Raw genomic sequence first — 25,622 nt, forward strand, 5'->3', positions numbered from 1 at the left:
CCAAATCCCCTACAGCTTTGATATAGAGTGGAGAACACAAGAGTGTATCTACCACGTCAGATAAAAAGTCCCTAGGAAAAAAAAAGCCACAAGAAGGTCAATAATAGTTCTTCCCCTCTTTGAAATAACCGTGAACCTTGGAAGCAGAAACATAGATTGCTCTGTTAGCTTTTGAGAAAGAAATCGTAGCGCCTCAGTGTATAGGAGATGTAATCATCTGATACTCCAGGCTAGTGGATTCAGGCTTCTTAATCATGCATCAATAAAAAGGTGGGGACGAACACTCTGAATATATGTATATTTGTTCATGGTTATCTACATGTACTACTGTCCCTATATGTATTATAAAACATGTCTAAAAATAGATTTTTTAAAGAGTATATAAAATGAAATAAACAGTATGTACATGAACTTGAAATTTTAATAGGAAAAACCTTTTTATCACTGAAAAATTAGCAATAATAATGTTTAATGGGAGCGGAGTTGAATATGTTGTATTTGATGAGCCTACCATGACTCTGCTTGGTGAGGTAGCTGACAAAGGACTGATGAGGAAAAGTGTCAGTTCCACTATTGTCTTAGTGTTCCTCCATGCCTGCCTTATTAGAATTCTCTTCCATGACTTTCTCTGTTAGAATCTTTTGAAGATACTGTCAGTTTTGTAGATTTGTTTTCACTAAAGCTGGCTAATAAAATCCATAAACCCACTTAAGAAGGTGGGTGTAAACTGTACTATGTTGTAGTCTTGTAGTGAGCAAGCTGACAAGTGAGGATGCCATTAACTCCTTCGAACTGGGGAGATGATACCATATGTGACTGTCCGACATACTCCAGGGCCAACCTAGTTATTAAATATTAATGGAGTTTAGTTTCTCTTCATTTTTATTTATTTATTTATTTATTTTACTAAAGATTTTATTTATTTATTCATGAGAGACAGAGAGAGAGAGGCAGAGGAAGAAGCAGGCTCCCAAGGAGCAGGGAGCCCGATGTGGGACTCGATCCCAGGACGCTGGGATCATGACCTGAGCCGAAGGCAGACGCTTAACCATCTGAGCCACCCAGGCACCCTAGTTTCTCTTTTTTAGAATAAAAGTGAGTGTAGATAGAAATTCTAAAATGGGGACACCTTCGGCTCTGGTCCTGGGATCGAGTCCCGCAGCTAGCTGGCTCCTTGCTCAGCGGGGAGCCTGCTTCTCCCTTTGCCTGCCGCTCCCCCTGCTAGTGCTCTCTCTCCCTCTGACAAAGAAATAAAATCTTAAAAAAAAAAAAAGTTTTAAAATGTTCTTCCATACAGCAAGGGGTCATCTTACATCCCCCTTGGGTGCTTATACCTACTTTGAAGACCATTTTTCCATATGCTGCATAAACAAACCTTCTATTGCACCCTTCATATAAGTCATTGTAATTGAGTAAAGACTGGATAGTGAAATAGGAATTCTAATAGGACTTCCAGTCTCATTCCTTTGCCCTTATGTCAACCTTTGATTTTTATTATGAAGCTATTCTCTATTTTATAGATGGAGAAATTAATACTGCAGGTGAATTCTGACATCATAAGGAGTTATAAGATTACATTTCTGTTTTTTTCTTTCAACCTGAATCATGGACTCTCTATTGCTGTTTAATATTTTGAAAGAGTTGGTTTAAAACTCTGGAATTTACCGGGGCACCTGGGTGACTCAGTCAGTGTAATGTGTAAGTCTTGATTTCAGCTCAGGTCATGATCTTGGGGTCATGATCTCAAGGTTGTGAGATCGACCCCACATTGGGCTTCACACTCAGCGGGACATCTGCTTCTCTCTCTCTCCTCCTTCCCTTCTTGTGCTCTCTCTCTCTCTAAAATAAATAAATCTGGGGTGCTGGGTGGCTCAGTTGGTTAAGCAGCTGCCTTCGGCTCAGGTCATGAACCCGGGGTCCTGGGATCGAGCCCCACATCGGGCTTCCTGCTCCACGGGAGGCCTGCTTCTCCCTCTCCCACTCCCCCTGCTTGTATTCCCTCTCTCGCTGTGCCTCTCTCTGTCAAATAAAAAAATCTTTAAAAAAAATTAAATAAAATAAAAATAAATACATAAATAAATCTGTACCCCCCCCAAAAAAACTTCTGGAATTTACTAATCAAGGCTGGTAATGTGTTCTAGATGGAAGTTTGGCTGATAAGGTACAGATATAAACATAGCATATACTAATTGTGCCTGTTATTTTTTTTAGCTTTCTTCACAGAAGTCAGTGCCATGGATACCCATGCTAAAATCACTGCCTCTTGGGGCTATTGTAGTTGCACATTTTTCTTACAACTGGACTTTTTATACTTTATTGACATTATTGCCTACTTACATGAAGGAGATCCTAAGGTTCAATGTTCAAGAGGTAAGAAAAAATAATCATCTCCTTCTTATATAAAGAATACATTTTTAAACTACACCCAGGATTTGTTTTTATCTATATAAAATTCAGTCATTTTGTATCTTCGATTTTACAGTCACCTACTGAATTCTAGAGACTGCTCTTTTTGCTTCACAGTTGTACCTTCTTTGTTCAGTGTGTGTTCTTGATTCGAGGCATCTTTTGGCTGGTATCCCCCTTAACCATAAAGGTCTTACTTAGTAGGCCCTAGTAACATGCCAGAATAGCAGATGACAAATTGAAGCATACCTCTCAAAGGGCTGGTGGTGGGACTCTGCCGGCAGCTGAGAGGGAACTTGGGAGACCCGAGGTTCCCGTGCAGAGGTTGCTCTGCAGCGTTTTTCAGGCACTGGCAAGCTATAATTGCAAAGCTGTATAAGAAGGGCTTCCTGGGATGCCTGGGTGTTAAGCGTCTGCCTTCGGTTCAGGTCATGATCCCAGCAAGTGAGCATGAGGGGCGGGGAGGGACAGAGGGAGAAGCAGACTCCCCACTGAGCAGGGAGCCCGATGCGGGACTCAATCCCAGGACCCCGGAATCATGACCTGAGCCGAAGGCAGACGCTTAATGACTGAGCCACCCAGGTGCCCAATTTTGAAGATTTATAGTAGTTTGCAGAAGGTAGTTTTAGGTTGTTAGGAGAGTTTTTAACATTTGAACCTTAAGTGGAAAATTTCAGTAACTGATGGATTATCAGTCTTATCCCATTAGGGAACAAGACCAAGATCAGAATATTCACTTCTCTATTTGCTTCAGTTTATTCATGTGTAGGATTCTGCCACAAATAATGATAGACGTGATCCTGCTCTGCAGAAATCTAAATAGAATAAACTTTATTTTATTTATTTATTTATTTTTAAAGATTTTATTTATTCATTCACGAGAGACGGAGACAGAGGGAGAAGCAGGCTCCCAAGGAGCAGGGAGCCCGATGCGGGACTCGATCCCAGGACCCTGGGATCACGACCTGAGCCAAAGGCAGACGCCCAACCATCTGAGCCACCCAGGCGCCCCTAAATAGAATAAACTTTAAAGAAGAAATTACTCAGCTCAGTATGAGAAAGAAACAAAAATCTTAGCTACAGAAGTAGAAATAGGAGCATACAGGGGCGCCTGGGTGGCTCAGTTGGTTAATCGACTGCCTTCGGCTCAGGTCATGATCCTGGAGTCCCGGGATCAAGTCCCACATCGGGCTCCCTGCTCAGCAGGAAGCCTGCTTCTCCCTCTGACCCTACCCCCTCTCATGCTCTCTCTCTCATTCTCTCTCTCTCAAATAAATAAAATCTTTAAAATAAAGAAAAAAAAAGGAAATAGAAGCATACAGCATCTGAATGTAGAGGACCACAAAACTATGATGAAAAAAACTGAATCTTTTCTTAAGCACACTTAAATTTAAAATATCAACCAATTTTGTTGGTTTGTACCATTCATGATGGTTAATGAATTATTACCAGATTTAAATACCACTGATAAAATATCTTTCTACCTTTTTTGTAAAACACTACCTTAGTTGTAAAATACTAAAAGGTGTGCCCATCTTTCTCAGACTATAAAAACATTTGTTCTTATCAAAATTAGGCCATTTAGTTTTGGCACCCTAGGTTTATGCTGGGGAAAAATGAACAGAAGAAAGAAATGTCTTCTTTTTTTTTCCCCAAGTATGTGTTCTACATTTTACAGAATTTGTGATTTCCTAAAAAGCTGACCGTTGAATCATTTCCTACAAAACAAATAGCACATTTCCATGATAAATTGTTTCATATCTCCTGGTGCTTTTATTTTTTTAGGTGGCAACTTAAAGGAAAAGAAGAGGGAAAAATAGAGGTCTATCACCTCACTACCTGTGTCCTCTGCTCAAAGCATGTGGTAGTGCACTGGGCACCTGACCTAGATGGTGTGCATTCTAGAATAATTCATTAAGCTATACATTTGATTTATGTGGTTTTCTGTATCTGCATGTTATTTTACAATAGAAATATTTGTATAAATACAAATATAAACATGTATAATTATATATACTATATAACAATTTTATATAATTTAGAAATATATTTTTAATATTTTCTATCTTTATATTTATATAAAATATAAATTGTTATATCATTTAAAATGTAAATAATATAAATGTTAAAATATAAATGAAAGTATAATTGTTTATATATAAGTATATTTACAGTAATTTTATAGATTTTATAACAATTTCATATATAATTTAAATATATAATACATATATCATATATAAGGATTATATAAATATAAATAAATAAGTGAAAATGGACCAAAAACTAGACCATAGGGAGAATCTATAGCTAATAGACTTGTCCTCTCTTACTGAAGCTGCACCCCAAGTCCCAAAATAATGTGTAAGATTACCTTGAGCAGACTGGACTGTGTAAATACCAACAATATATTGCTGTGAATTTCCTTTTTGAGGAAATTTTGGATATGTGGATGTGTATGTTGTTTTGATTCTTCTTCCCCCTACCCCATAATTAATTCTGTATCTTCTTATTCCTTCCAGAATGGGCTTCTATCTGCACTGCCTTATTTTGGCTGTTGGTTATGTATGATCCTGTCTGGTCAAGCTGCTGACAATTTAAGGGCAAAATGGAATTATTCAACAATATGTGTCCGAAGAGTTTTTAGCCTGATAGGTAAGTGAAGTGAGTCAGGGTTTGTTTTAGTTTACAGTTATTTACTGTGTTTATAATGCAAGGCAAAATAAAGATGATATTAGTCATATATTTTGTTCACATGTTAAAACACGATTCTTAATGCATGTAGTGCATTTCTGTACAGGATGGTTGGTTCTTTCTGAACCATGCATTTTGAGGGTTAATATTAATCATATCCTATTATCTCCACCATAGTCTTATAACTATAAAAAATGGCTTGCTTTGCTGAATATCATTTCCAGAATTTTCTAAATCACCGTGTTTTCAGCTCTAAGTTTGTAGTGAAAATAATATTTTTAAGTCTCCATCCCTTTTCTAAATGAATACATTTTCAACTGCAATCCAAAAACATTTACTAACATCATTACATTAAATGAGGAGCTATAAATCAAAGAACTCAAAGGAACCTTCAATAATCATAAGTTTCAGACTGTTTTCATAAAGGCAAATTTTAAAACTATCTAGGACAATTGCTTCATTTCTTTTTTTTAAAAGATCTTAAGTAAGTAGAGACCCTGGAAGTCTCTGATGGCTATAGTTCAGAAATTACATTGTAAAAGGACTCTATTCAGGATAATTCTTTTTTTTTTTTTTAAGATTTTTTTTTTATTTATTTATTTGAGAGGGAGAGAATGAGAGACAGCACAAGAGGGAAGAGGGTCAGAGGGAGAAGCAGACTTCCTGCTGAGCAGGGAGCCTGATGTGGGACTTGATCCCGGGACTCCAGGATCATGACCTGAGCCAAAGGCAGTCACTTAACCAACTGAGCCACCCAGGCGCCCCTATTCAGGATAATTCTACAAACACCTTCTGAGCGGCTACTGCTGGAAGATGCTGTCCTGTTGTATTGCTTGCTTATTTCAACTCTCAAGATATTTTTCCACACCTGCAAATAAAATAGATCCCGTTAGATTCAATCCAATTTTCCCTTTTTTGGCTTCCTGTTCACCTGCTCTGTCCAATATGGTAGCCACTATCCATATATGGCTATTTACATTTAATTGAAATGTAAAAATAAGTTCCTCAGCTGCAGTATATATAAATATAACATTTCTGTCATCACAGAGAGTTATTGGATAGCACTGCTGTAGAACAGAGAAAAAATGGCAACCCTCTCATTAAGCTCCTTCCTGTTACTTGTATTTTGTGCTTAACTGCCTATATAATAAAATACGTATATTGCTATGAATGCTAAAACCTAAATGGAGTGTTTTTCTAACTTTATTCAACAGAGTTTATTTAGTTTATCTTCTTTGGTTATATGAACTTTAAATCTCATTCTGTACCAACTATAGCTTCTCTCCAAACTATATTTTTCAGTCATTCTCTTCTTGCTCTTTGTAGAACTTTAGCTAAGTCTTGGTCACAGGAAGATTTAATAATTTTTTTTAAGATTTTATTTATTTATTTGACAGAGAGAGACACAGCGAGAGAGGGAACACAAGCAGGGGGAGTGGGAGAGGGAGAAGCAGGCTTCCCACGGAGCAGGGAGCCCGATGCCAGGCTTGATTCCAGGACCCTGGGATCATGACCTGAGCCGAAGGCAGATGCTTAACGACTGAGCCACCCAGGCGCCCTAAGATTTAATAATATTGCATAGTGATATTTTCCTTTTACTTTTACATTAGTTGCATTATGTCTGTGTTTTTTTCCAGCAGTTTTTGTTTTGTCATGAAAACTGTAATTTAAGCTGAGTCTTTTATGCAGTACAGCGTTTCTACTGTAGGTGGCAGTGATATCAAATCTCAGATTTATACTATATTAAGGTAGTCCAAGCAAATATTAATCCTGAGGCTTCTTTTTCTGTTTATAACTTTTTAACTCCAGGAATGATTGGACCTGCGGTATTCTTGGTAGCCGCTGGATTTATAGGTTGTGATTATTCATTGGCTGTTGCATTCTTAACCATATCAACAACACTCGGAGGCTTTTGCTCTTCTGGATTTAGCATCAACCATCTGGATATTGCTCCTTCGTGAGTACCAATATAAAGATTGGCTATGATTGATTAAATTCATTTTTTTAATTGTGGTAAGACATATATAACATGAAATATACCATTTTAACCTTTTTTTTTAAAAGATTTTATTTATTTATTTGAGAGAGAGAGAGAATGAGAGATAGAAAGCACAAGAGGGAAGAGGGTCGGAGGGAGAAGCAGACTCCCTGCTGAGCAGGGAGCCCGATGCGGGACTCGATCCCGGGACTCCAGGATCATGACCTGAGCCGAAGGCAGTCGCTTAACCAACTGAGCCACCCAGGCGCCCCTTAACCTTTTTTTTTTAAAGATTTTATTTATTTGGGTGCCTGGGTGGCTCAGTCGTTAAGCGTCTGCCTTCGGCTCAGGTCATGATCCCAGGTTCCTGGGATCGAGTCCCACATCGGGCTCCCTGCTCCGTGGGAAGCCTGCTTCTTCCTCTCCCACTTCCCCTGCTTGTGTTCCTGTTCTCGCTATCGCTCTCTGTCAAATAAATAAAATCTTAAAAAAAAAAGATTTTATTTATTTATTTGACAGAGGGAGACACAATGGGAGAGGGAACACAAGCAGGGGGAGTGGGAGGAGAAGCAGGCTTCCCGCTGAGCAGGGAGCCCCATGCGGGGCTTGATCTCAGGACCCTGGGATCATGACTGGAGCCGAAGGCAGACACTTAATGACTGAGCCCGGAGGCATCCCCCATTTTAACCATTTACTTTTTTATTTTTTTATTTTTTAAATTTTTTTATTTATTGAGAGAGAGAATGGTAGAGAGAGAGCATGAGACGGAAGAAGGTCAGAGGGAGAAGCAGACTCCCTGCTGAGCAGGGAGCCCGATGCGGGACTCGATCCTGGGACTCCAGGATCATGACCTGAGCTGAAGGCAGTTGCTTAACTGACTGAGCCACCCAGACACCCCCATTTTAACCATTTTTAAGTGTACAGTTCTGTGGTATTAACTATTCAGGTGTGAAGATGATATGCAACCATCACCACCATCCAACTCTAGAACTTTGTCATCTTCCCAAGCTGAAACTGTTCCCATTAAACACTAACTCCCCATTCCTCACCTCCCCACAGTCCCTGGCAACCTCCATTCTACTTTCTTTCTCAATAAATTTGACTATTCTAGGAATAACCTTAAATTCTTAAACAAGGGGCACCTGGGTGGCACAGTCAGTTGAGCGCCCAAATACTGGTTTTGGCTCAGGTCATGAATGGGGGCGGGGGCCGCCATGGCATCAAGATCAAGCCCCACATGGCATAAGACTGCCCTCCCCCGCTCCTGCTCAGTGAGGAATCTGCTTTAAGACTCTCTCCCCCTCTCCCTCTGTACCTCTCCTCCCCCTGCAAATAAAAAAAAAAAAAAACTTAAAAAAAAATAAATTCTTAAACAAGATTTCAGTTTACCTGATAGTTAACACATGAGATTGGTTTTAAATTTAAACTTTTAACTGTCATCACCTCTGTACACAGTTTCCCATAAAAACATTATGCATACCCCATGATAACTTGTGTCTGTCCACCCAGCTAGAGTAGGAACTCTGAAGGCAGACGCTGTCTTACCATCCTCAAGGCTCACCGTGGGGCTTGGCACACAGTGGGCATTTAGTTGGATGGATGAATGCCCAAGACCAGACCAAGTTATTTGTCTAATTATTATCTTACCTATGTGCAAATATATTTGTCTAGCACTTGATAGCTTACAAATCACTTTCACAAACAGTACCTCATTTTATCTTTAAAGCATTCCTAATGAGATAGATATTCTTAACCTATTTTATGACTAAAGAGACTCATTCAGAGAAGTTAAGTGATTTGTCTTATATCACACAGCTAATAAATGATAGAGCCCAGACTTGAACCTAAAATTCTTACCTTTAAGCCCAGAATTCTCTTTTTTTTTTTTTTTTTTTTAAGCCCAGAATTCTTTTTATAGCTACCTCTCTGGAAATATTCTCTGGGCCTCATACTACTAGGATTCTTTTGGGCCAGTTGTCAAGGTAGAGGAGGGTGCTGTGTAAATATTTTAACCCAGAAGATTTGGTGCACTTAATTTTTAATGGATATGAATTTGTTTTTGGAGAAAAGATAGGTGGTCTTGTACCCTCTTTCCCCTATCCCAAATTCTTCACACCTGGACTGCCACAGAATTTTCTGATTCCTATTAATCCTCGGTCTCCCATCCCTTCAATAAGTACCTTAAGTAAGAAGTCCGAGAAGGTTCCATAGATCAGACTGTAAGTGTGCCCAGCTCCCTGCTGAGTCCTATCTGCCACTTCACAGTGCCTGCTACTAAAGGTTCATTCTCGGCCCCTGTGGCAGTGTTGTTTCCTCTCCACTACTCTGCATCCTTCCCAGTTCACACCCCAGTTCTTCATTAGGCCTTTCCAGACCATTAATGCCTACTTTTTCTCTTCCTCTTCTCAGTGTATTCCAGTTATAATTTTATGCTAGATGCATTTATATTCACTGCCTTACTTTGATTTGTAATTATTTTAAATGCAAGTCTTATCTTTCTTATCTCCCCAACTTGGATGTAAACTCATCAGACTGAGACATGCTCTATATCCATATCACAGCTTCTGCACAAGGAGAGTCACACCCAGTCCATACTTATTGAGTGGTTGATTTATATAATCATACCAAGAAAAGTAGGAACTGCAGTGCTACATATACCCTTAACAGTGGGGAACCAACAAAGAAAACCAGCAACACTTAGGCATTGGACCAAGAAACCATTTGATATAAAAGGTAACCTAAGCAAAAGCTCTGGGAATCTAAGCTCTGAGAGCACAGGGGCCAAGTCCATCTTATTGACCCCAGCCATACCAGAACCTGGCCCTGTGCTGGGTAATGGTCAGTGCTCAATCAATGGTATGAATGGAAGAAAGAAAATAGCCTTTCACATTTCATACCATGTTAAAACTCTTTCTAAAAAAATACTTGGGTATTGATTTCATTGTATGTCAAGACTTTGCTTTAAAGCTCTTTCTTTACTATTATATAATAAAATCAGTTTTTATATTCTCCATTAAATTTAAGTATAGAATTCTCAGCCAACATGGAAAATCCCCCACATTATGGTCCCAATTTGTCTTTATAATTTTATTCCTCCCTTCCTTGCCTCATCTACTTTGTATTCTTTGCCCCAGGTGAACTAAACTACTCTTTATTTTCAAAAAATATCCCCCAAGACCCCCCCCACACACACACACACATTCTTTTCCACCTTTGGCCCCATGCTCATGCTAGTCTATACACCTGGAATGCCCACACTCTGGATTTTTCTCATGTCTTTTAGTGATTAGATTCAGATAATGTGTCCCTGACCAGATTCACTGGCCTGTGCCCTCAGGGAATCATATCCAGAAGCCCCTAGTAATATTAATTTTGATCACCCAGTCAAGATGTTATAGTTTCTCTAATAACTACTTACTTTTTTCCCCCTTCAACTAATAAAGCATCTCTGGAAAGATGCTTTGAGATCATACAAACATCCTGCTCCTCATCAAACTCCCCTCACCACCACCAGCTTAGATGTAGTGTCCATTGTTGATCCATGCCAAACCAGTTTTTACCATTATGGCTTCAAAACAGTGGTATTTCCACCCTATCTTTCCCTCCACATTTATCAGTTGGCATTCTGTTGTAAGGAAGATCTTCCCTCCTCCTCCACTTGTTTATCTATCATAAGTGTGGACTCAGAGATTCCTAATTTATTTAATGAGTTATAATCCATTATTGTCCTTATCTGTTTTTATGCCCACATTATCTCAGATTTAGCCATAAGTGCCCCTTCAAGCTGGCTCCTGTAGCCTATGGACATTCCCCCGCCCCCTCACCACCTCCCCACCCTGCTTCTTCTTTGACCACTTCTTTTTTGATGAAACAACTAGATGTTCCAGATTCATCTTGTATCTTCCCTGCCTTGAAATACCTTGGAATCAGTGATTTCTCCAAGGAACACTGGTTCCTTTTAGTGAAGAGTGGTGTTTAGAAACTAAGGGCCTGGCAAGAGATCATATGCTTTCATTACAAGTTAGATTGCCTCTCCTAAGCAGATGTTAGTTACTACTTAGAAATCACTTGAAGCATTGACTGTTGTCAAAGCTTTATTTACAAATAGAAACAAAAGCCTGCCATTTTATCAAATTATTTATTTTACATCTTTGTATGCTGAATACCATGTACTAGGCCTTGTTTTAAGCCTTTTTCTACTTTCTTATCTTTGGGATGTAGAAGTGATCCTTCAATCCTTCATAGAATTATAAAGATACCAGCATAGACTTGTAAATCTTTTTAGAGTGAATTGTAGGGACGCCTTTCTCTACAAAGTAGCAAAAGATGACAGCTTTAAATGTATATTACTTTTATTATGATGTTATTATTTCCTAATTCTAGTAAATGAAACTTGTCTAGTTATCTCTTCATTTCTGTAATCATAACTGTTAATTAGAGAAATTGCTGGGTTAAAGCTGAGTTCACATATCAGCTACATTATATGTATTTAAATAGCTCTAAAAAGTATCTACAGGGGACCCTGGCTGGCTCAGTAGAGCATGTGACTCTTGATCTCAGGGTGATGTGTTCAAGCCCCATGTTGGGCATAGAGCTTACTTAAAAAAATTAAAAAATAGGAGTACCCTGCTGGCTCAATCAGTAGAGCGTGCAATTCTTGTTCTTGGGGTCATGAATTCAAGTGCCTCATTGGGCATAGAGCTTACATTAAAAAAATAAATTAAAAAGAAAATAAAAGAAATAAATAAAAATTAAAAGTATCTGCATAGGGGCCCCTGGGTGGCTCAGTTGTTAAGCGTCTGCCTTCAGCTCAGGGCATGATCCCAGGGTCCTGGGATCGAGCCCCTCATCGGGCTCCCTGCTCAGCGGGAAGCCTGTTTCTCCCTCTCCTGCTCCCCCTGCTTGTGTTCCTCTCTTGCTGTGTCTCTCTCTGTCAAATAAATAAATAAAATCTTTTAAAAAAACAAAAAAAGTATCTGCATAATAGTGAATTCCACAGGGTACTATGTAAATTTGTATTGACAATAATATTGAGATTGAGGTTGAAAATATAGTATTTGCTGAGATTAGGAATAAAAGGAAATAGTATATCTAAATGAGATTTTACTCATTAAGATATTTTGTCCTCTCAACCTCTCTACTTTATGCCCAAAATAATTTAAATAGACATATTTTAATATTTAGCCATACTTTATGGATATGATGTTACATATTTACTTTTTTATATATGTATTTACTTCCACATAACTCTTTCATGGAATTAACTGCATTAACAATACGCAACTGCATATTATTTTATCTCACTAATTTATACCTTGCTAATCTAATCATGGGCCTGGGATAGAAGGACCCTCGATTCAAAATTCTAACAAAAGTTAAACTGCGTAAGCCTACAGAACCTATCATTCTTTTGTGTGGTTTGAATCTGGCAGTTGCTTATTTAACTAACAATGGTAACTACTTGCCTTAAACAGTAATATTTTTGTTGGTAATTAGAAATTTATAGGAACAATAATTGGATATATACTGACTAGTCACCCATTTTACAGAGAAAGTGGTACCTTCTTGAGTCATTTATCTTCATAGTATTTCATATAATTAAAATCAATTTAAACTTTCGGAACCAGAAATAGATGTGATTAATTATTAAACCATTAGTTACAATCTTGGCAGTATTTAAATTCTGAAGTTCAGGGGCACCTGGGTGGCTCAGTTGGTTAAGCGACTGCCTTCAGCTCAGGTCATGATCCTGGAGTCCCGGGATCAAGTCCCGCATCGGGCTCCCTGCTCAGCGGGGAGTCTGCTTCTCCCTCTGACCCTCCCCTCTCTCATGCTCTCTCTCATTCTCTCTCTCAAATAAATAAAATCTTAAAAAAATAAATAAATTCTGAAGTTCAAACATCTTTTGCATAGTTTCATATGATTTTTATCTTTAAGCTAGAAGTTTACATTAATCCCACTTAAATATAAGCCTTTTGTGTTTTTAATGTAATGCTGAATTACATTTTTAAAAGTATAAGGACCTAAAAAAAAAAAGTATAAGGACCTGATAATCAGAATAGTAAAAATATTACATTGTATGTAAAAAGTCTATCATGATTTAAAAAAAACTCTGAATATGTCTTATCCTATTTAGCAATGTAATCATGTTTTCCCATCCCAAGATTGATCATGCACAAAAGTTTTATTACAGTGCCTCACATAGAGTGTGCTCAGTAAGCATTTGTTGAAGGAATAAATCTCTGGTTTTATCACAAGACCAAATGTCTAATGTTGAAGTTGTTTATAATATACCAGAGTCTTTTGTCAAAAAAAAAAAAAAAATCAAAACAGAGGGAAGAATTTTGTGAACCTTACAAGCTAGGAAATGCTTGTTGAGTATACTTATTGGTGAGTTAAGAAGTAAAGTTTAGGGGTGCCTGGGTGGCTTAGTCCATTAGGCATTTGCCTTTGGCTCAGGTCATGATCCCAGGGTCCTGGGATGGAGCCCTGAAGGGCTTCCTGCTCAGAGGGGAATCTGTTTCTCCCTCTGCCCCTCCCCCTGCTCCTGCTCTTGCTCATTCTCTCTCACTGTCTCAAATAAATAAATAAAATCTTAAAAAAAAAAAGGAGTTTAACATAATGATGAAAGAAAGGAAGAATTTGAAAAGCAAATTAACTTCAAGAAAACTTTGTTCAATTTAGTGATAATTTGAAAGATCTGATACAGGAGCGCCTGGGTGGCTCAGTCAGTTAAGCATCTGTCTTTGGCCCAGGTCATGATCCCAGGGTCCTGGGATCCCTGTGTAGGACTCCCTGCTCAGTGGGGAGCCTGCTTCGCCCTCTGCCCCTACCCAGCTCGTGCTCTCATGCTTACTCTCTCTCAAATTAGTGGGTAAAATCTTTAAAAAAGAAAGAAAGAAAGAGAGAGAAAGAAAGAAAGATCTGATACAACACAATGGAAATAAGAACCCCTTGAAGCTGAAGGAATAAAGGCATGAGAAGTCATTTCTGAGTGACAGAGGTTAGAAGAAGCCTAAGCAAATTGCTGCATAGTGACCTGAGATTTGTATTTGAGATTTACAAAGTAGGAATGAAGACTGATTACCCAAGAAAGGATTCAAAGAAATAGCAAATAATTGCAGGACTAAAATATGTTCCTTTAGGCTAGTGATTAGAGAAGGAATCTGGAAGGGATTTCTCTTGAAGTGAGTTAAACAAAATGACACTGTTCTGTTATGTAGTTTATAGAATCGTAGAGAGTGAGAAACAGGATGCATTTACAGTAACTCATCCCTTACTCAAAGTGTGGTCCACAGCCCAGGAGCATCAGCATCACGTGGGAGCTTATGAGAAATGCAGAATCTCAGGCCTCACCCCAGACTTGCTGAACTGGAATCTGCATGTTAAAGTCCTCAGGTGATTCTTGTGCATCTTCAAGTGTGAGGCCCTGGCCTAGTCAAGTCCTGTCACTCCTACAACAAACACATCTGGAGGACCTACTATACATTGAGCACACTCTACATGACACTACAAAAAATAACACCCAGGGCGCCTGGGTGGCTCAGTTGGTTAAGCAACTGCCTTCGGCTCAGGTCATGATCCTGGAGTTCCGGGATCGAGTCCCACATCGGGCTCCCTGCTCAGCGGGGAGTCTGCTTCTCCCTCTGACCCTCTTCCCTCTCATGCTCTCTATCTCTCATTCTCTGTCTCTCAAATAAATAAAATCTTTAAAAACAAAACAAAAAAAAGCAAAAACAAAACAAAAAAAAAAAAAAAACAAAAAATAACACCCAGCTCCTGCACGCAAGGAGATTAGTTTAGTTCAGGAAATAAGCAGCAAAAAAAATAAACAGTTGTAATATATTATGATAATTCATTCTTTTGACAAATACCAAATACCTGCCAATTACCAGCCATAAAAGACACAGCCCTGGCCTATGAAGCTTTTGGTCTAGGGTGGTAGAAACAAAACAAATAAAAAACTTTTTGAAGAAAAATGGGAGATTACAAATAGATGTAATGTAGATCAAAGAGTAAGGGAAGGTCTCTCTGAGGAAATGACATTTAAGCTCAAGTCTGGAATGAGTAAGAAGTTAGCCAGGCAAAAAGGGAATAGGGTGTTCCTGAGAGAAGAATTTACATGAGTAGAAAAAGAAATCAGTGTGTGTCTTAGTCTACTTGGGCTGCCATAACAAAATACCATAGACTGGGTGGCTTAAACAACAGAATTTATTTTCTCACAGTTTGAAGTCCAAGATCAAGATGCCAGCATGGTTAGTTTCTTGTCAGAACTCTTTCTGGTTTGCAGATGGGCTGCTTTTTGCTGGGTGCTCACATGGCCTTTCCCCAGTGTGTCTGCAGGCATGCATGCATGAGTGCAGAGAGAGAAAGAGCTCCAGTGTCTCTCACTCTTCATATAAGGGCTCCCATACAATAGATGGGACTTGACTATAGATTAGACCTGAAGAGTAAGGAGAAATAAAGCATGTTGATTTCCAGGCATTCTGCATCTGCAGCTGGATAGATGGATGTGCCACTTATTGGAATTGGGATACCTGAAGGAGGAAGAGTCTTGGGGGAAGACAAAAATTTCAGACATGTTAAATTTTAGATATTTGTGAAAACATCTAGAAAATTGTAGTTATAGGCAGTTGGATTTATGGATCTGGAACTCAGAAGAGCATTCTGATTGGAAATGAAAATTAGGGAATAGTAATCCATGTTTTGAAGTATTGAAAGATAAGCATTGCTTTGGGAGAGAGTGACAAGCAATCCCAAGACTGGATCTTGGCAAACATTTAGCACCCAGAAAGAGGGGAAATAACCAGAAAAGGAAACTAAAAAGGAACAACAAGAGGGGCGCCTGGGTGGCTCATTGGTTAAGCAACTGCCTTCGGCTCAGGTCATGATCTCAGGGTGCTGGGATCGAGCCCTGCATCAGGCTCCCTGCTCGGCTGGAGGCCTGCTTCTCCCTCTCTCACTCCCCCTGCTTGTGTTCCCTCTCTTGCTGTCTCTCTCTCTGTCAAATAAATTAAAAAAAAAAAAAAAAAAGAACAACGAGAGATAGAAGGAAAATCAAGAATGTGTTGTCAAGAAAGCCAAGATTATCCAGTCTTCAATTCAAGAAGGGGCTCTGGATAATAGATAAAGATTTAGGAGTCATCAACATATGAGTAGTAGATAAAGCCACAGAATTGGATACAATTACTCAGGAAATAATGAAAACCTTAGGAATTCATCAAGAGAAAGAAGAACCTGGGGGCGCCTGGGTGGCTCAGATGGTTAAGCGTCTGCCTTCGGCTCAGGTCATGATCCCAGGGTCCTGGGATCGAGTCCCGCATCGGGCTCCCTGCTAGGTGGGGAGCCTGCTTCTCCCTCTGCCTCTGCCTCTCTCTCTCTCTCTCTCTGACTCTCATGAATAAATAAATAAAACATTTAAAAAAAAAAGAGAAAGAAGAACCTGATGCAAGAGTAATTGAAAAGATGCAACAGGAAAAAGAGAAGGAAAATAAGTAGAGATTGGGATCCCCAAAGGGAGGGCTTGATCAACAGTGTCAGATGCCACAGAGAAGTCAAGTAAAGCAAGAATGAAAATATTCCTCTCCATATGGAGAAGTTCTTTAAACATCTTGGTGAAAATGCTTCCATAGAACAAGGAGAAGGAAGCTAGGTTGCAGTGACTTAAGAAATGAATGGAAAGATAAGAAAGTGAAGACCGCCAGCATAAAGCAGTGATTTCGAAAATGGGATCCTTAGCCCGTCCACTTTAAAATCATCAGGAGTGCTTGTTAAAAATAAAGCAGAAAAAAAATAAATAAAATAAAACAGAATAATTGATCACAGGGCTAGGGAAGGACTCTGCATTTTGTTGCTCCTCCAGGTGGTTTTCATGGACAGTAAAATTTGAAAACCATTGCCAATAAACAACTATTTCAAAACTATAAACTGTGAAGGGAAAGAGAAAAAGCTAAAGATGGACACATATCGATGGAAGATTGGGGTTTTTTTTAAGGTGAAAGAGACCCAGGTTGCACGTATAGTGAGAAAAGAAGTCTAATAAACAATGAAAGGTTAAAGCTGAAAGAAAGAAGTGACAGTTACTGGTCGGTAGAAGCCAGGAAGGGATGAAATTCAGAGCCCAAGTAGAGGGATTAGCTTTCAAATGAGAAGAAATGGAAGGTAGTAAAGTGGGTTCAGTTAAAAGTTTTGAGGTGATTGAGATGAGAACTTGAGAATTGTAGTGATTCAAAATATGTCCACACATTCTTCAACACTTGGAGGGAACACTCCCTTGAGTGTGGGCTGGATTTAGTGACTTGTTTCTAAAGAATATGGTAAAAGTAGTGATATCTGACTAGGGTCATAAAAGGCCTCACAGCAGCTTCCTTGCTTTGTCTCTCTCAGATGATTCATCTGCCATGTAAGGAGGACACTTAGGAGCCCTGTGGCAAGGCCCACATGGGGGGAACTGAGGTCATCGCCTGCAGCCACATGAGTGAGCTTAGAAGTGGATAATGCAGCCCCAGCCAACATGACAGAAACTTCATGAGAAATTCTGAGCCAGGGCGCCTGGGTGGCTCAGTTGGTTAAGCGACTGCCTTCGGCTCAGGTCATGATCCTGGAGTTCCGGGATCGAGTCCCGCATTGGGCTCCCTGCTCAGCAGGGAGTCTGCTTCTCCCTCTGACCCTCTCCCCTCTCATGCTCTCTCTCTATCTCATTCTCTCTCTCAAATAAAGATAAATAAAATCTTTAAAAAAAAAAAAAAAGAAATTCTGAGCCAGAGCCACCCAGCTAAACCACTTCTGCATTCCTGACCCAGAGACCCTGTGAGATGATAAATATTTGTTGTCCACAGCTGCAAAGCTTGAAGTAATTTATAGTGCAGCAGTAGATAACTAACTGAAAAATCTTCTAACTGTTAGTCTTTGATTTCTCTGTGACATGGGACTCAGGTTCATTGTTGAGACTAAGAAAGAAGATAGGTGTGGAGAAAAAGACTCAAGAATCATAAAAGTTCAAACTAGCTACCAGGGAACTTTGTCACTAAGAATTAATTGAAGGGGTTTCTGGCATTGATGAGGATCAGCTGCAATTGGAGATGAATTTTGTACTTTCTCTATTTTACAGAGTTCTTTCAGTGGTTTCAGCAGCCCAAGTATAGGATTGAAAATGTGCTGTAGAATTGATTTAGGCTTGAGATTTTAACAAGCTGAGGGTTGATGAACACTCAAAGGGATATGGGAATTGAGAGTTTGGGCACAAAAGATATCCAGGCTGTGTTATCTCTCAGATGCTTTTAGTTGAAGTAATAGAAATCCTAATTCAAGCTGGCTAAACAGCATAGTGTATTGATTCGCTTTAGTGTAAAATCCAGTGACAGTTGACCTCAGGCAAGAGTTGACATCAGCTGTCCACTAATATTACCAAAGATTCATTTCTTTTCCACTCTCTAGCTTTCATGATATTAGTTTTATCCTAAGACTGGGTGTGCTTGTTAAATCACACAATGAAATGATTGCCAGTAACTACCAGAATTGCATGCTTCTTTCCTCACATCAATCAAGAAGAAAAGGATCTTTTTCTCTCTCAACCATGGAAGTAAGTCCTGGGCTTCATTTTGATTGAAACAAAGCAAGTCGCATATCCACCCCTGAACCAACCCCTACGGCCAAGAGAATACCATTTGACTTTAGGACAATTAGCAACCCCCCTAAAGTTAGAGGTAAAGGAGTCAGTATCCCCCAAACCTCATGGGAATGGATGCTGAGGAGGCCACTGGTAATATCCACTACAACACATGAAGGTGTGAACACAAAGAACTCATTTTGAAGATGAAGAAATCAGGTACAGAGGAGTTATGTGGCTTCCAAAGTCACCCCTAGTAAATGGCAGACCTGAGATTTGAATCCAGGTCTCAGCAACATGATTCAGGGATCTTTCTGCTACATCAGGTTGTCTCTTGAAGATCTTAAAAATTGGTCATTGTCTAGTAGTTATTTTGGGAACTCAGGGAAAAGAACTCATTGCCAAGAACAGATACATACTCTGGTTGCCTCAGTTTATGTGAGTTTATTTTAAAACTAAATAAATAAATATGAGAAGTAAAAATTGTAAGGAACATAAAATTGACTGACTAGCCAGGCTAGCCAGAAAGAAGGTAGTAAGCCACCCACTCCATTTCCTGGAGGTGAAATGTAATTCAGGATTCATCAGGTGCCTTCAATCCTTCAGGAGCTCTGGAATCTGGCAAGAGCTTCTGGGAAGGGGAAAACAAAACAAAACAAATATACATAGTACCTACCTTATAAGATTGTTGTGAGGATTAAATAAAACACATATACACTCACATATACACACTTAGCTCATAATGTAGTAAGTTCATTTGCACATAACACAATAAACTATTATTTTCTGGCTAACTGAGTCAGGTGCCATGACCAGGGTCACAAATCAATCCAAGTAAAATATTAAAGGGCTGATTGGTGAGCTCTTAGAAAAGAAAATACTGATTACTGAGGAGTAACCATTGGATCATTAACAGCCAAAATAGCAAAATGGTCTAATTTCTCAACATTTTTAGCCTCATATATAGAGGGAACACAGTATATATGGTACATCAGGATTTCAACTAGATCTCCCATGATAACCTTTTGGATGAGTTGGGAAAAGATGAATTGGATGTACAATGAGGTGGATGTATAATTACTAAATTTCAGTGTCATAGCATGCTGATTAATGGATCTAGTCATTTAACAAACACTGTGCCCAGGCACTCTACCAAATGTTGAAGACACAAACATGAAACTAACATGGCCCCTGTTTGCATCTGTAGAAGCTTCTGGTAGCTTGAAGTGTGATAAGGTCACGTCCTGAAGCATATACTGGATGATGGGCAGGCAGGATCCTGGAATTGGGCTTCAAGCATCAGTGAGTGGTTGAACTTCATAGCTTGAAGACTCTGTTCCAGCCCTGGCATTTTGTGAGTCATAAGTAAAAAAAAATTTATCTAGATATAGTATGAAACCAAACAGTTTAGTAACATAAATGATGCCAACAAGTAGTTGTAGAAGTTGGGAGAAAGGACATGTATGCACCATGTGCTTACCACCAGATTTCTGGTTGTGATCAATATATGTATATATGTGAACAACATATGTAACTTTTAAAAATATATCACTGTATAAATGTAAGGTAATCACATCAAAGTCAAAATTATTTCCCTCCCTTCTATTTTGATTCCATCCTTTAGATGAGCTTGCAGTTTTTATTTTCCAACTAGAATTTCTTAGTTTAAAGAATACTAGTTGTTTCTAGTTCTCCATGTCTTGGTTAACTAGGGGATTACATATCTTTTGACCATGTTGTTGCTTAGTTGCTTTTTCTTTGGTAAAAGCTGAGTGCCCACAGGGCACCTGGGTGGCTCAGACGGTTAAGTGTCTGCCTTCGGCTCGGGTCATGATCCGAGCTCCCTGCTCCGCAGGAAGCCTGCTTCTCCCTCTCCCACTCCCCCTGCTTGTGTTCCCTCTCTTGCTGTGTCTCTCTCTGTCAAATAAATAAATAAAAATCTTTAAAAAAAAAAAAAAGCTGAGTGCCCATGCACTGGATAACACTCTTGATATTTAGAACAAGAACATTTGAGGGCCACAGACTTTTAAGCATTCAGCACTGAAGCTTATGGTCAAAAATTAAGCTCGAGAAAACTGGTATTTCCTACAGATTGAATTCAGTGATGACTATGGCAGTTTTATTAACAAGGCAGCATTATAGATTATAACCTTATAATACTAAGTACTGATATGGAGTCAGACAAATTGGATAACATTTTACAGTCTTTCTTCATCTGTAGTATGGAGATAGCAATCCCTACCTCATGAAGTGGATTTTACTATTAAAATGGGATATGTATATAAAATACTTAGAGCCATGCCTAACATAAGGTTTTTCAACAAACAATCAGTAACCCTATTAACATAAAGATGTGTTCATGGTATTTTCCAAGGCTCTTTCTCTCTAGATTAAAATAGAGATTTTCTGTGGATAATTTTGTTGCCCAGATACAGGGGAATTGGAGAGATTTTTAACGATTAATTCCACAACACTCCAGTACTCCACCAACACAGAATGCAGACTGGGTCTGTACAACATGTTTTTTCCCAGCAGTCATCCATCTTTCATGGCCCTTCCTGGCCAAGTGTAATATAAATACTTGAATGAGTTTCTTGGTGCTGACATTTAGGATTTCACAGCATTCATTTGTACTTAATATCTGTCACTGAAAAGGCCTGGCAACATTGCAGGTGGTTCCTCCTACTGCCAAGGTGTCAATGGTTTAAAAAAAAAAAAAAAAAAGACAGGTTCTGCCAAGCTTGGTTAATTTAAGATACACTCCCTAAAGGGCATAAGCCAAAAAGACCTGTGCCGTATCCTTTTGTTACTGTTTCCAGTACAAATGAGTTTTGAACATAAAAATTTCTGATGTTTGTAGATCATCGACTTAGGTTCAGCAGGATGTTTTATTTAGGCACTCGGGCTGCCATTCAGAATGCCATAGACTGGGTAGCTTAAAAAAATAGTTTATCTTCTCACAGTTCTGGAAGCTGGAAGTCGGAGATCAGGGTGTCAGCACGGTCAGGTTCTGGTGAGAGCTCTTTACCTTGCTTACAGACGGCCCCCTTCTCCCTGTGTGCTCACATAGCCTTTCCTTGGTCAATACTCACAGAGATAGAGCTATTTCTCTCCTCTTCCTCTTCTTTTTGTTTTTAAGATTTTATTTATTTGACAAAGAGAGAGTGAATGCAAGAGAGGGAACACAAGCAGGGGGAGTGGGAAAGGGAGAGCAGGGCTCCCGCCGAGGAGGGAGCCCGATGTGGGACTCGATCCCAGGACTCTGGGATCGTGACCTGAGCCGAAGGCAGACACTTAATGACTGAGACACCCAGGCGCCCCCTCTCTCTTACTCTTCTTTTAAGGCCACCAATCCTGTTGGGTTAAGACCCAATACTTATTTAACCTTAATAACTTCCTGAAAGTTGTATCTTCAAAAACAGTCACAATGAGGGTTAGGGCTTCAACATAGGAATTTTGGGAGGACACAGTTCAGTCCATATTAGGCACTCGTCCACAAGCAAAATAGGGAGAGAAATTGCAGATTAGTCATCTGTAGCCAAGATATTGGATCCTAAATACTAAGAGAAATAGAAATAGTAGTATCCCACAATAGGATCTTATGGACTAATAAATATCGAGCTTCTTTAATTTGGACCAGAATTGTATTTTATTTTATGATAACACTGATTATTTCATGAAAATTAAAAGTTCTTGGGACAGCTGGGTGGCCCAGTCTGTTAAGTCTCTGACTCTTGATTCTGGCTCAGGTCATGATCTCAGGGTCCTGAGATCAAGCCCCGAGCCAGGCTCTACGCTCAGCATGGAGTCTGCTTGTCCCTCTTCCTCTGCTACTCCACACCCCCCAACACTTGCGCTCTCTTTCTCACTCTCAAAAAAAAAAAAGAATTTGACTTTGTATATACCTAGATGATTTTTTTTAAATGGTATTTATTTATTGATTGATTGATTTTTTGAAGATTTTATTTATTTATTTGATGGAGAGAGACACAGCAAGAGAGGGAACACAAGCAGGGGGAGCGGGAGAGGGAGAAGCAGGCTTCCCGCGGAGCAGGGAGCCCGATGCGGGGCTCGATCCCAGGTCCCTGGGATCATGACCCGAGCCGAAGGCAGACACTTAACGACTGAGCCACCCAGGCGCCCCCCTAGATGATTTTTTTTAAGATTTTGTTTATTTATTTGACAGACACAGTGAGAGAGGGAACACAAACAGGGGCAGTGGGAGAGGGAGAAGCAGGCTTCCCACGGAAGCAGGCTTCCCGCGCCACTTACCTAGATGATTTTTATGAAAAATAAATTATAGGGGTGCCTGGGTGGCTCAGTCGTTAAGCCTCTGCCTTTGGCTCAGGTCATGGTCCCAGGGTGCTGGGATCGAGCCCCGCATCAGGCTCCCCGCTCCGCGGGAAGCCTGCTTCTCCCTCTCCCACTCCCCCTGCTTGTGTTCCCTCTCTCACTGTCTCTCTCTCTCTCTGTCAAAAAATAAATAAAAAAATCTCTAAAAAAAAAAAGGAAAAATAAATTATAAATGCCATTTACTTAGTTAACCAATTTTTTTGTACAATCTAAAAAAACATTTTTTATTTTTTTATTCTTTTTTAAAATTTTTTTATTGTTATGTTAATCATCATACATTACATCATTAGTTTTTGGTAGTTAACCAATTTTTAACTCCATCACCATCTTTAAATTTTCTTGCTAAAAATATCAAAGCTAAATCTAATGCACCCTCTCTGTGATCTAGAGTCTAGATACTATCAGTGTACAGGAAATGCAGGGAACATAGATTATGCTAAATGATATCTCAGGGATTCAGCCTACACAATACAGAATGTAGGACTGTCTATAGAACGAAATCCCAGTTTCTTCAATTAAAAAGAGAGAGAGCAATAAAAAACAAATGAACAATGGATACACACAGCAACTTGGGAAGATGTTTAGCAACCTCCCTATGTAATCCAAAAGGTTGCATACTGTGTGGTTCCATTTCTATGAAATTCCTGATCGGGAATCAGCACCCTTTGGAGCCAGTACCCAAGACAGGTATTTGTGTCTGTGGAACAAAGTTCCAGCAGCCAGCACAGCCAGTACCCCCGGGGTCTGTGGACAGGGCCCAACACAACTGCGGGTCACATGCCACTTCTCTGGTCAGCATGTATTGAATGAGCATATATGTACTGGCCCTGGAAATAATAAAGGGGAATAAAACATGAGTTTGCAGTGAGACTGTGGAATCAGAAATAGCAAACTTGAATTATAGAACAATTACCTCTTAGAACCCATAGCACTAGCTTTAAGGACGATAAAGTTCTAGGAAGACAGAGCTCAATATGAGCTGAACTAGACAAAGAAATCTTCGTGGAAGAGGTGCTAAGCAAGTGGTCTGGACAGAAAGAGTATGGATTTCAGAGAGCGAGCGGGGTATGATGAGTACAGATAACTAACAAGAATGAGCATAGCAGATGTGATTGGCTGGAATGAGAGCTGTCTGAATCTGAAGTTCCGTATTATGCAGCACTAAGACGAGGTACATGGACCAGGGCCAGGCCACTGCAAATCAGGCAAAAGATTACAATCTTCTTAGGGTAAGCATGAAACCATCCTTGTAAGTTTTTGAATAGGGGTGACATCACAAAATTAAGATTATTCAAATTAAAGCTTATACAGTCTGAGAGGCAGTTCAGCCATATGTAAAATGTCCTTAAAAATGTTTATTCCAGTAGATTCTGTTTCTTGATTGGGGGCTAATGACATGGTTCTGTTCACTTTATAGAAATTCATCACTCTGTACACTTATGGTCTGTGTACATTTCCATATGTATGTTGTACTCAAAAATAATGTTTTAGTGTACCTGCTGGGTTGTGGGGGAACTCACATGGGAGCAGCAGGTATGTTACATGTATATATCTATGAACCCATGAATGATAAGGGAAATAATCTATCACTAACTGGCCAAGGTCACATAGATGGTCAATGGTAGAACTGGGAGTCACAGATCTTTAGGTCTCCTGATTAGCAGTCAATATGACTTCTTTATGGAAAATAAGCATTTCATTCAGCCTTCCTCAGTCTACATACATTCCTTTTGTATTGGAGAAATCAACAGATCATTAGCACTTTCCAAATACAAGCAGGAATTCTTTCTTTAAAGATTCACATCTAAACATAGCTAAGAATATTCCACTCCTCTAAGCTTTACCCTTAAAATAAACTTTTCCTGAACTTATTAAAATTCATTTTTTGTTATACACACACACAAACAATGTATACCAAACTTGTCTACTTTTGGGAAGTATGCAAGGACTTAGCTATAAGCATATACATATAGTAAGTGGAAAAAGTAAGTTGCGAAATTGTTATATTCAATATTATCTCATTTCTATAATAATATATTAGAAATATAGGGGTACTTGGGTGGCTTAGTTGGTTAAGCATCTGCCTTCAGCTCAGGTCATGATCCTGGAGTTCCAGGATTGAGTCCCGTATCGGGCTTCCTGCTAGGTAGGGAGTCTGCTTCTCTCTCTGACCCTCCCCCCTCTCATGCTTTCTCTCTCTCACACTTTCTCTCTCAAATAAATGAATAAAATCTTAAAAAAAAAAAAGAAATATATACATATAAATAAAAATAATTAGGATATTTACCAAAGTGTTAATGTTGATTATCTCTATATGGAAGGACAAAGGTAAATTTTTCTTCTTAATTTTTTTTTTAATTTTCAACAATGAAATAGATTTTGTAATCAGGAAATAAATTTTTTTTTTTTTAACTAAAGAACCTTAAGACACATCAGACTTCCTATCTAATACAGTCCTGTACCCTGTATGAAAATCAGTCTCAACTTCTAAATCACTATGAGAAGGATTTTCATTTGGGGCGCCTGGGTGGTTCAGTCATTAAGCATCGGCCTTCAGCTCGGGTCATGATCCCAGGGTCCTGGGAT

General features: G+C 39.2%; 1 protein-coding gene across 4 annotated transcripts in view; it reads left to right on the forward strand.

Annotated features, from left to right (window-relative positions):
* SLC17A5 (solute carrier family 17 member 5) overlaps positions 1 to 25,622 on the forward strand; it is a 53,007-nt gene that overhangs the window by 21,994 nt on the left and 5,391 nt on the right. For 2 of the 4 annotated variants that reach the window (XM_027603626.1, XM_035728670.1), the window contains 3 exons: positions 2,212 to 2,370; positions 4,926 to 5,058; positions 6,907 to 7,054. In XM_027603626.1, the coding sequence (XP_027459427.1) occupies positions 2,212 to 2,370; positions 4,926 to 5,058; positions 6,907 to 7,054 (440 nt within the window). Of the gene's footprint in view, positions 1 to 2,211; positions 2,371 to 4,925; positions 5,059 to 6,906; positions 7,055 to 17,461; positions 17,759 to 25,622 lie in introns of those variants that run through there. The other 2 variants (XM_027603627.1, XM_027603628.1) reach the window with 2 other exon arrangements.

The sequence above is a fragment of the Zalophus californianus genome, chromosome 7 (assembly GCF_009762305.2).
Source record: "Zalophus californianus isolate mZalCal1 chromosome 7, mZalCal1.pri.v2, whole genome shotgun sequence".
NCBI classification, from domain to species: domain Eukaryota; kingdom Metazoa; phylum Chordata; class Mammalia; order Carnivora; family Otariidae; genus Zalophus; species Zalophus californianus.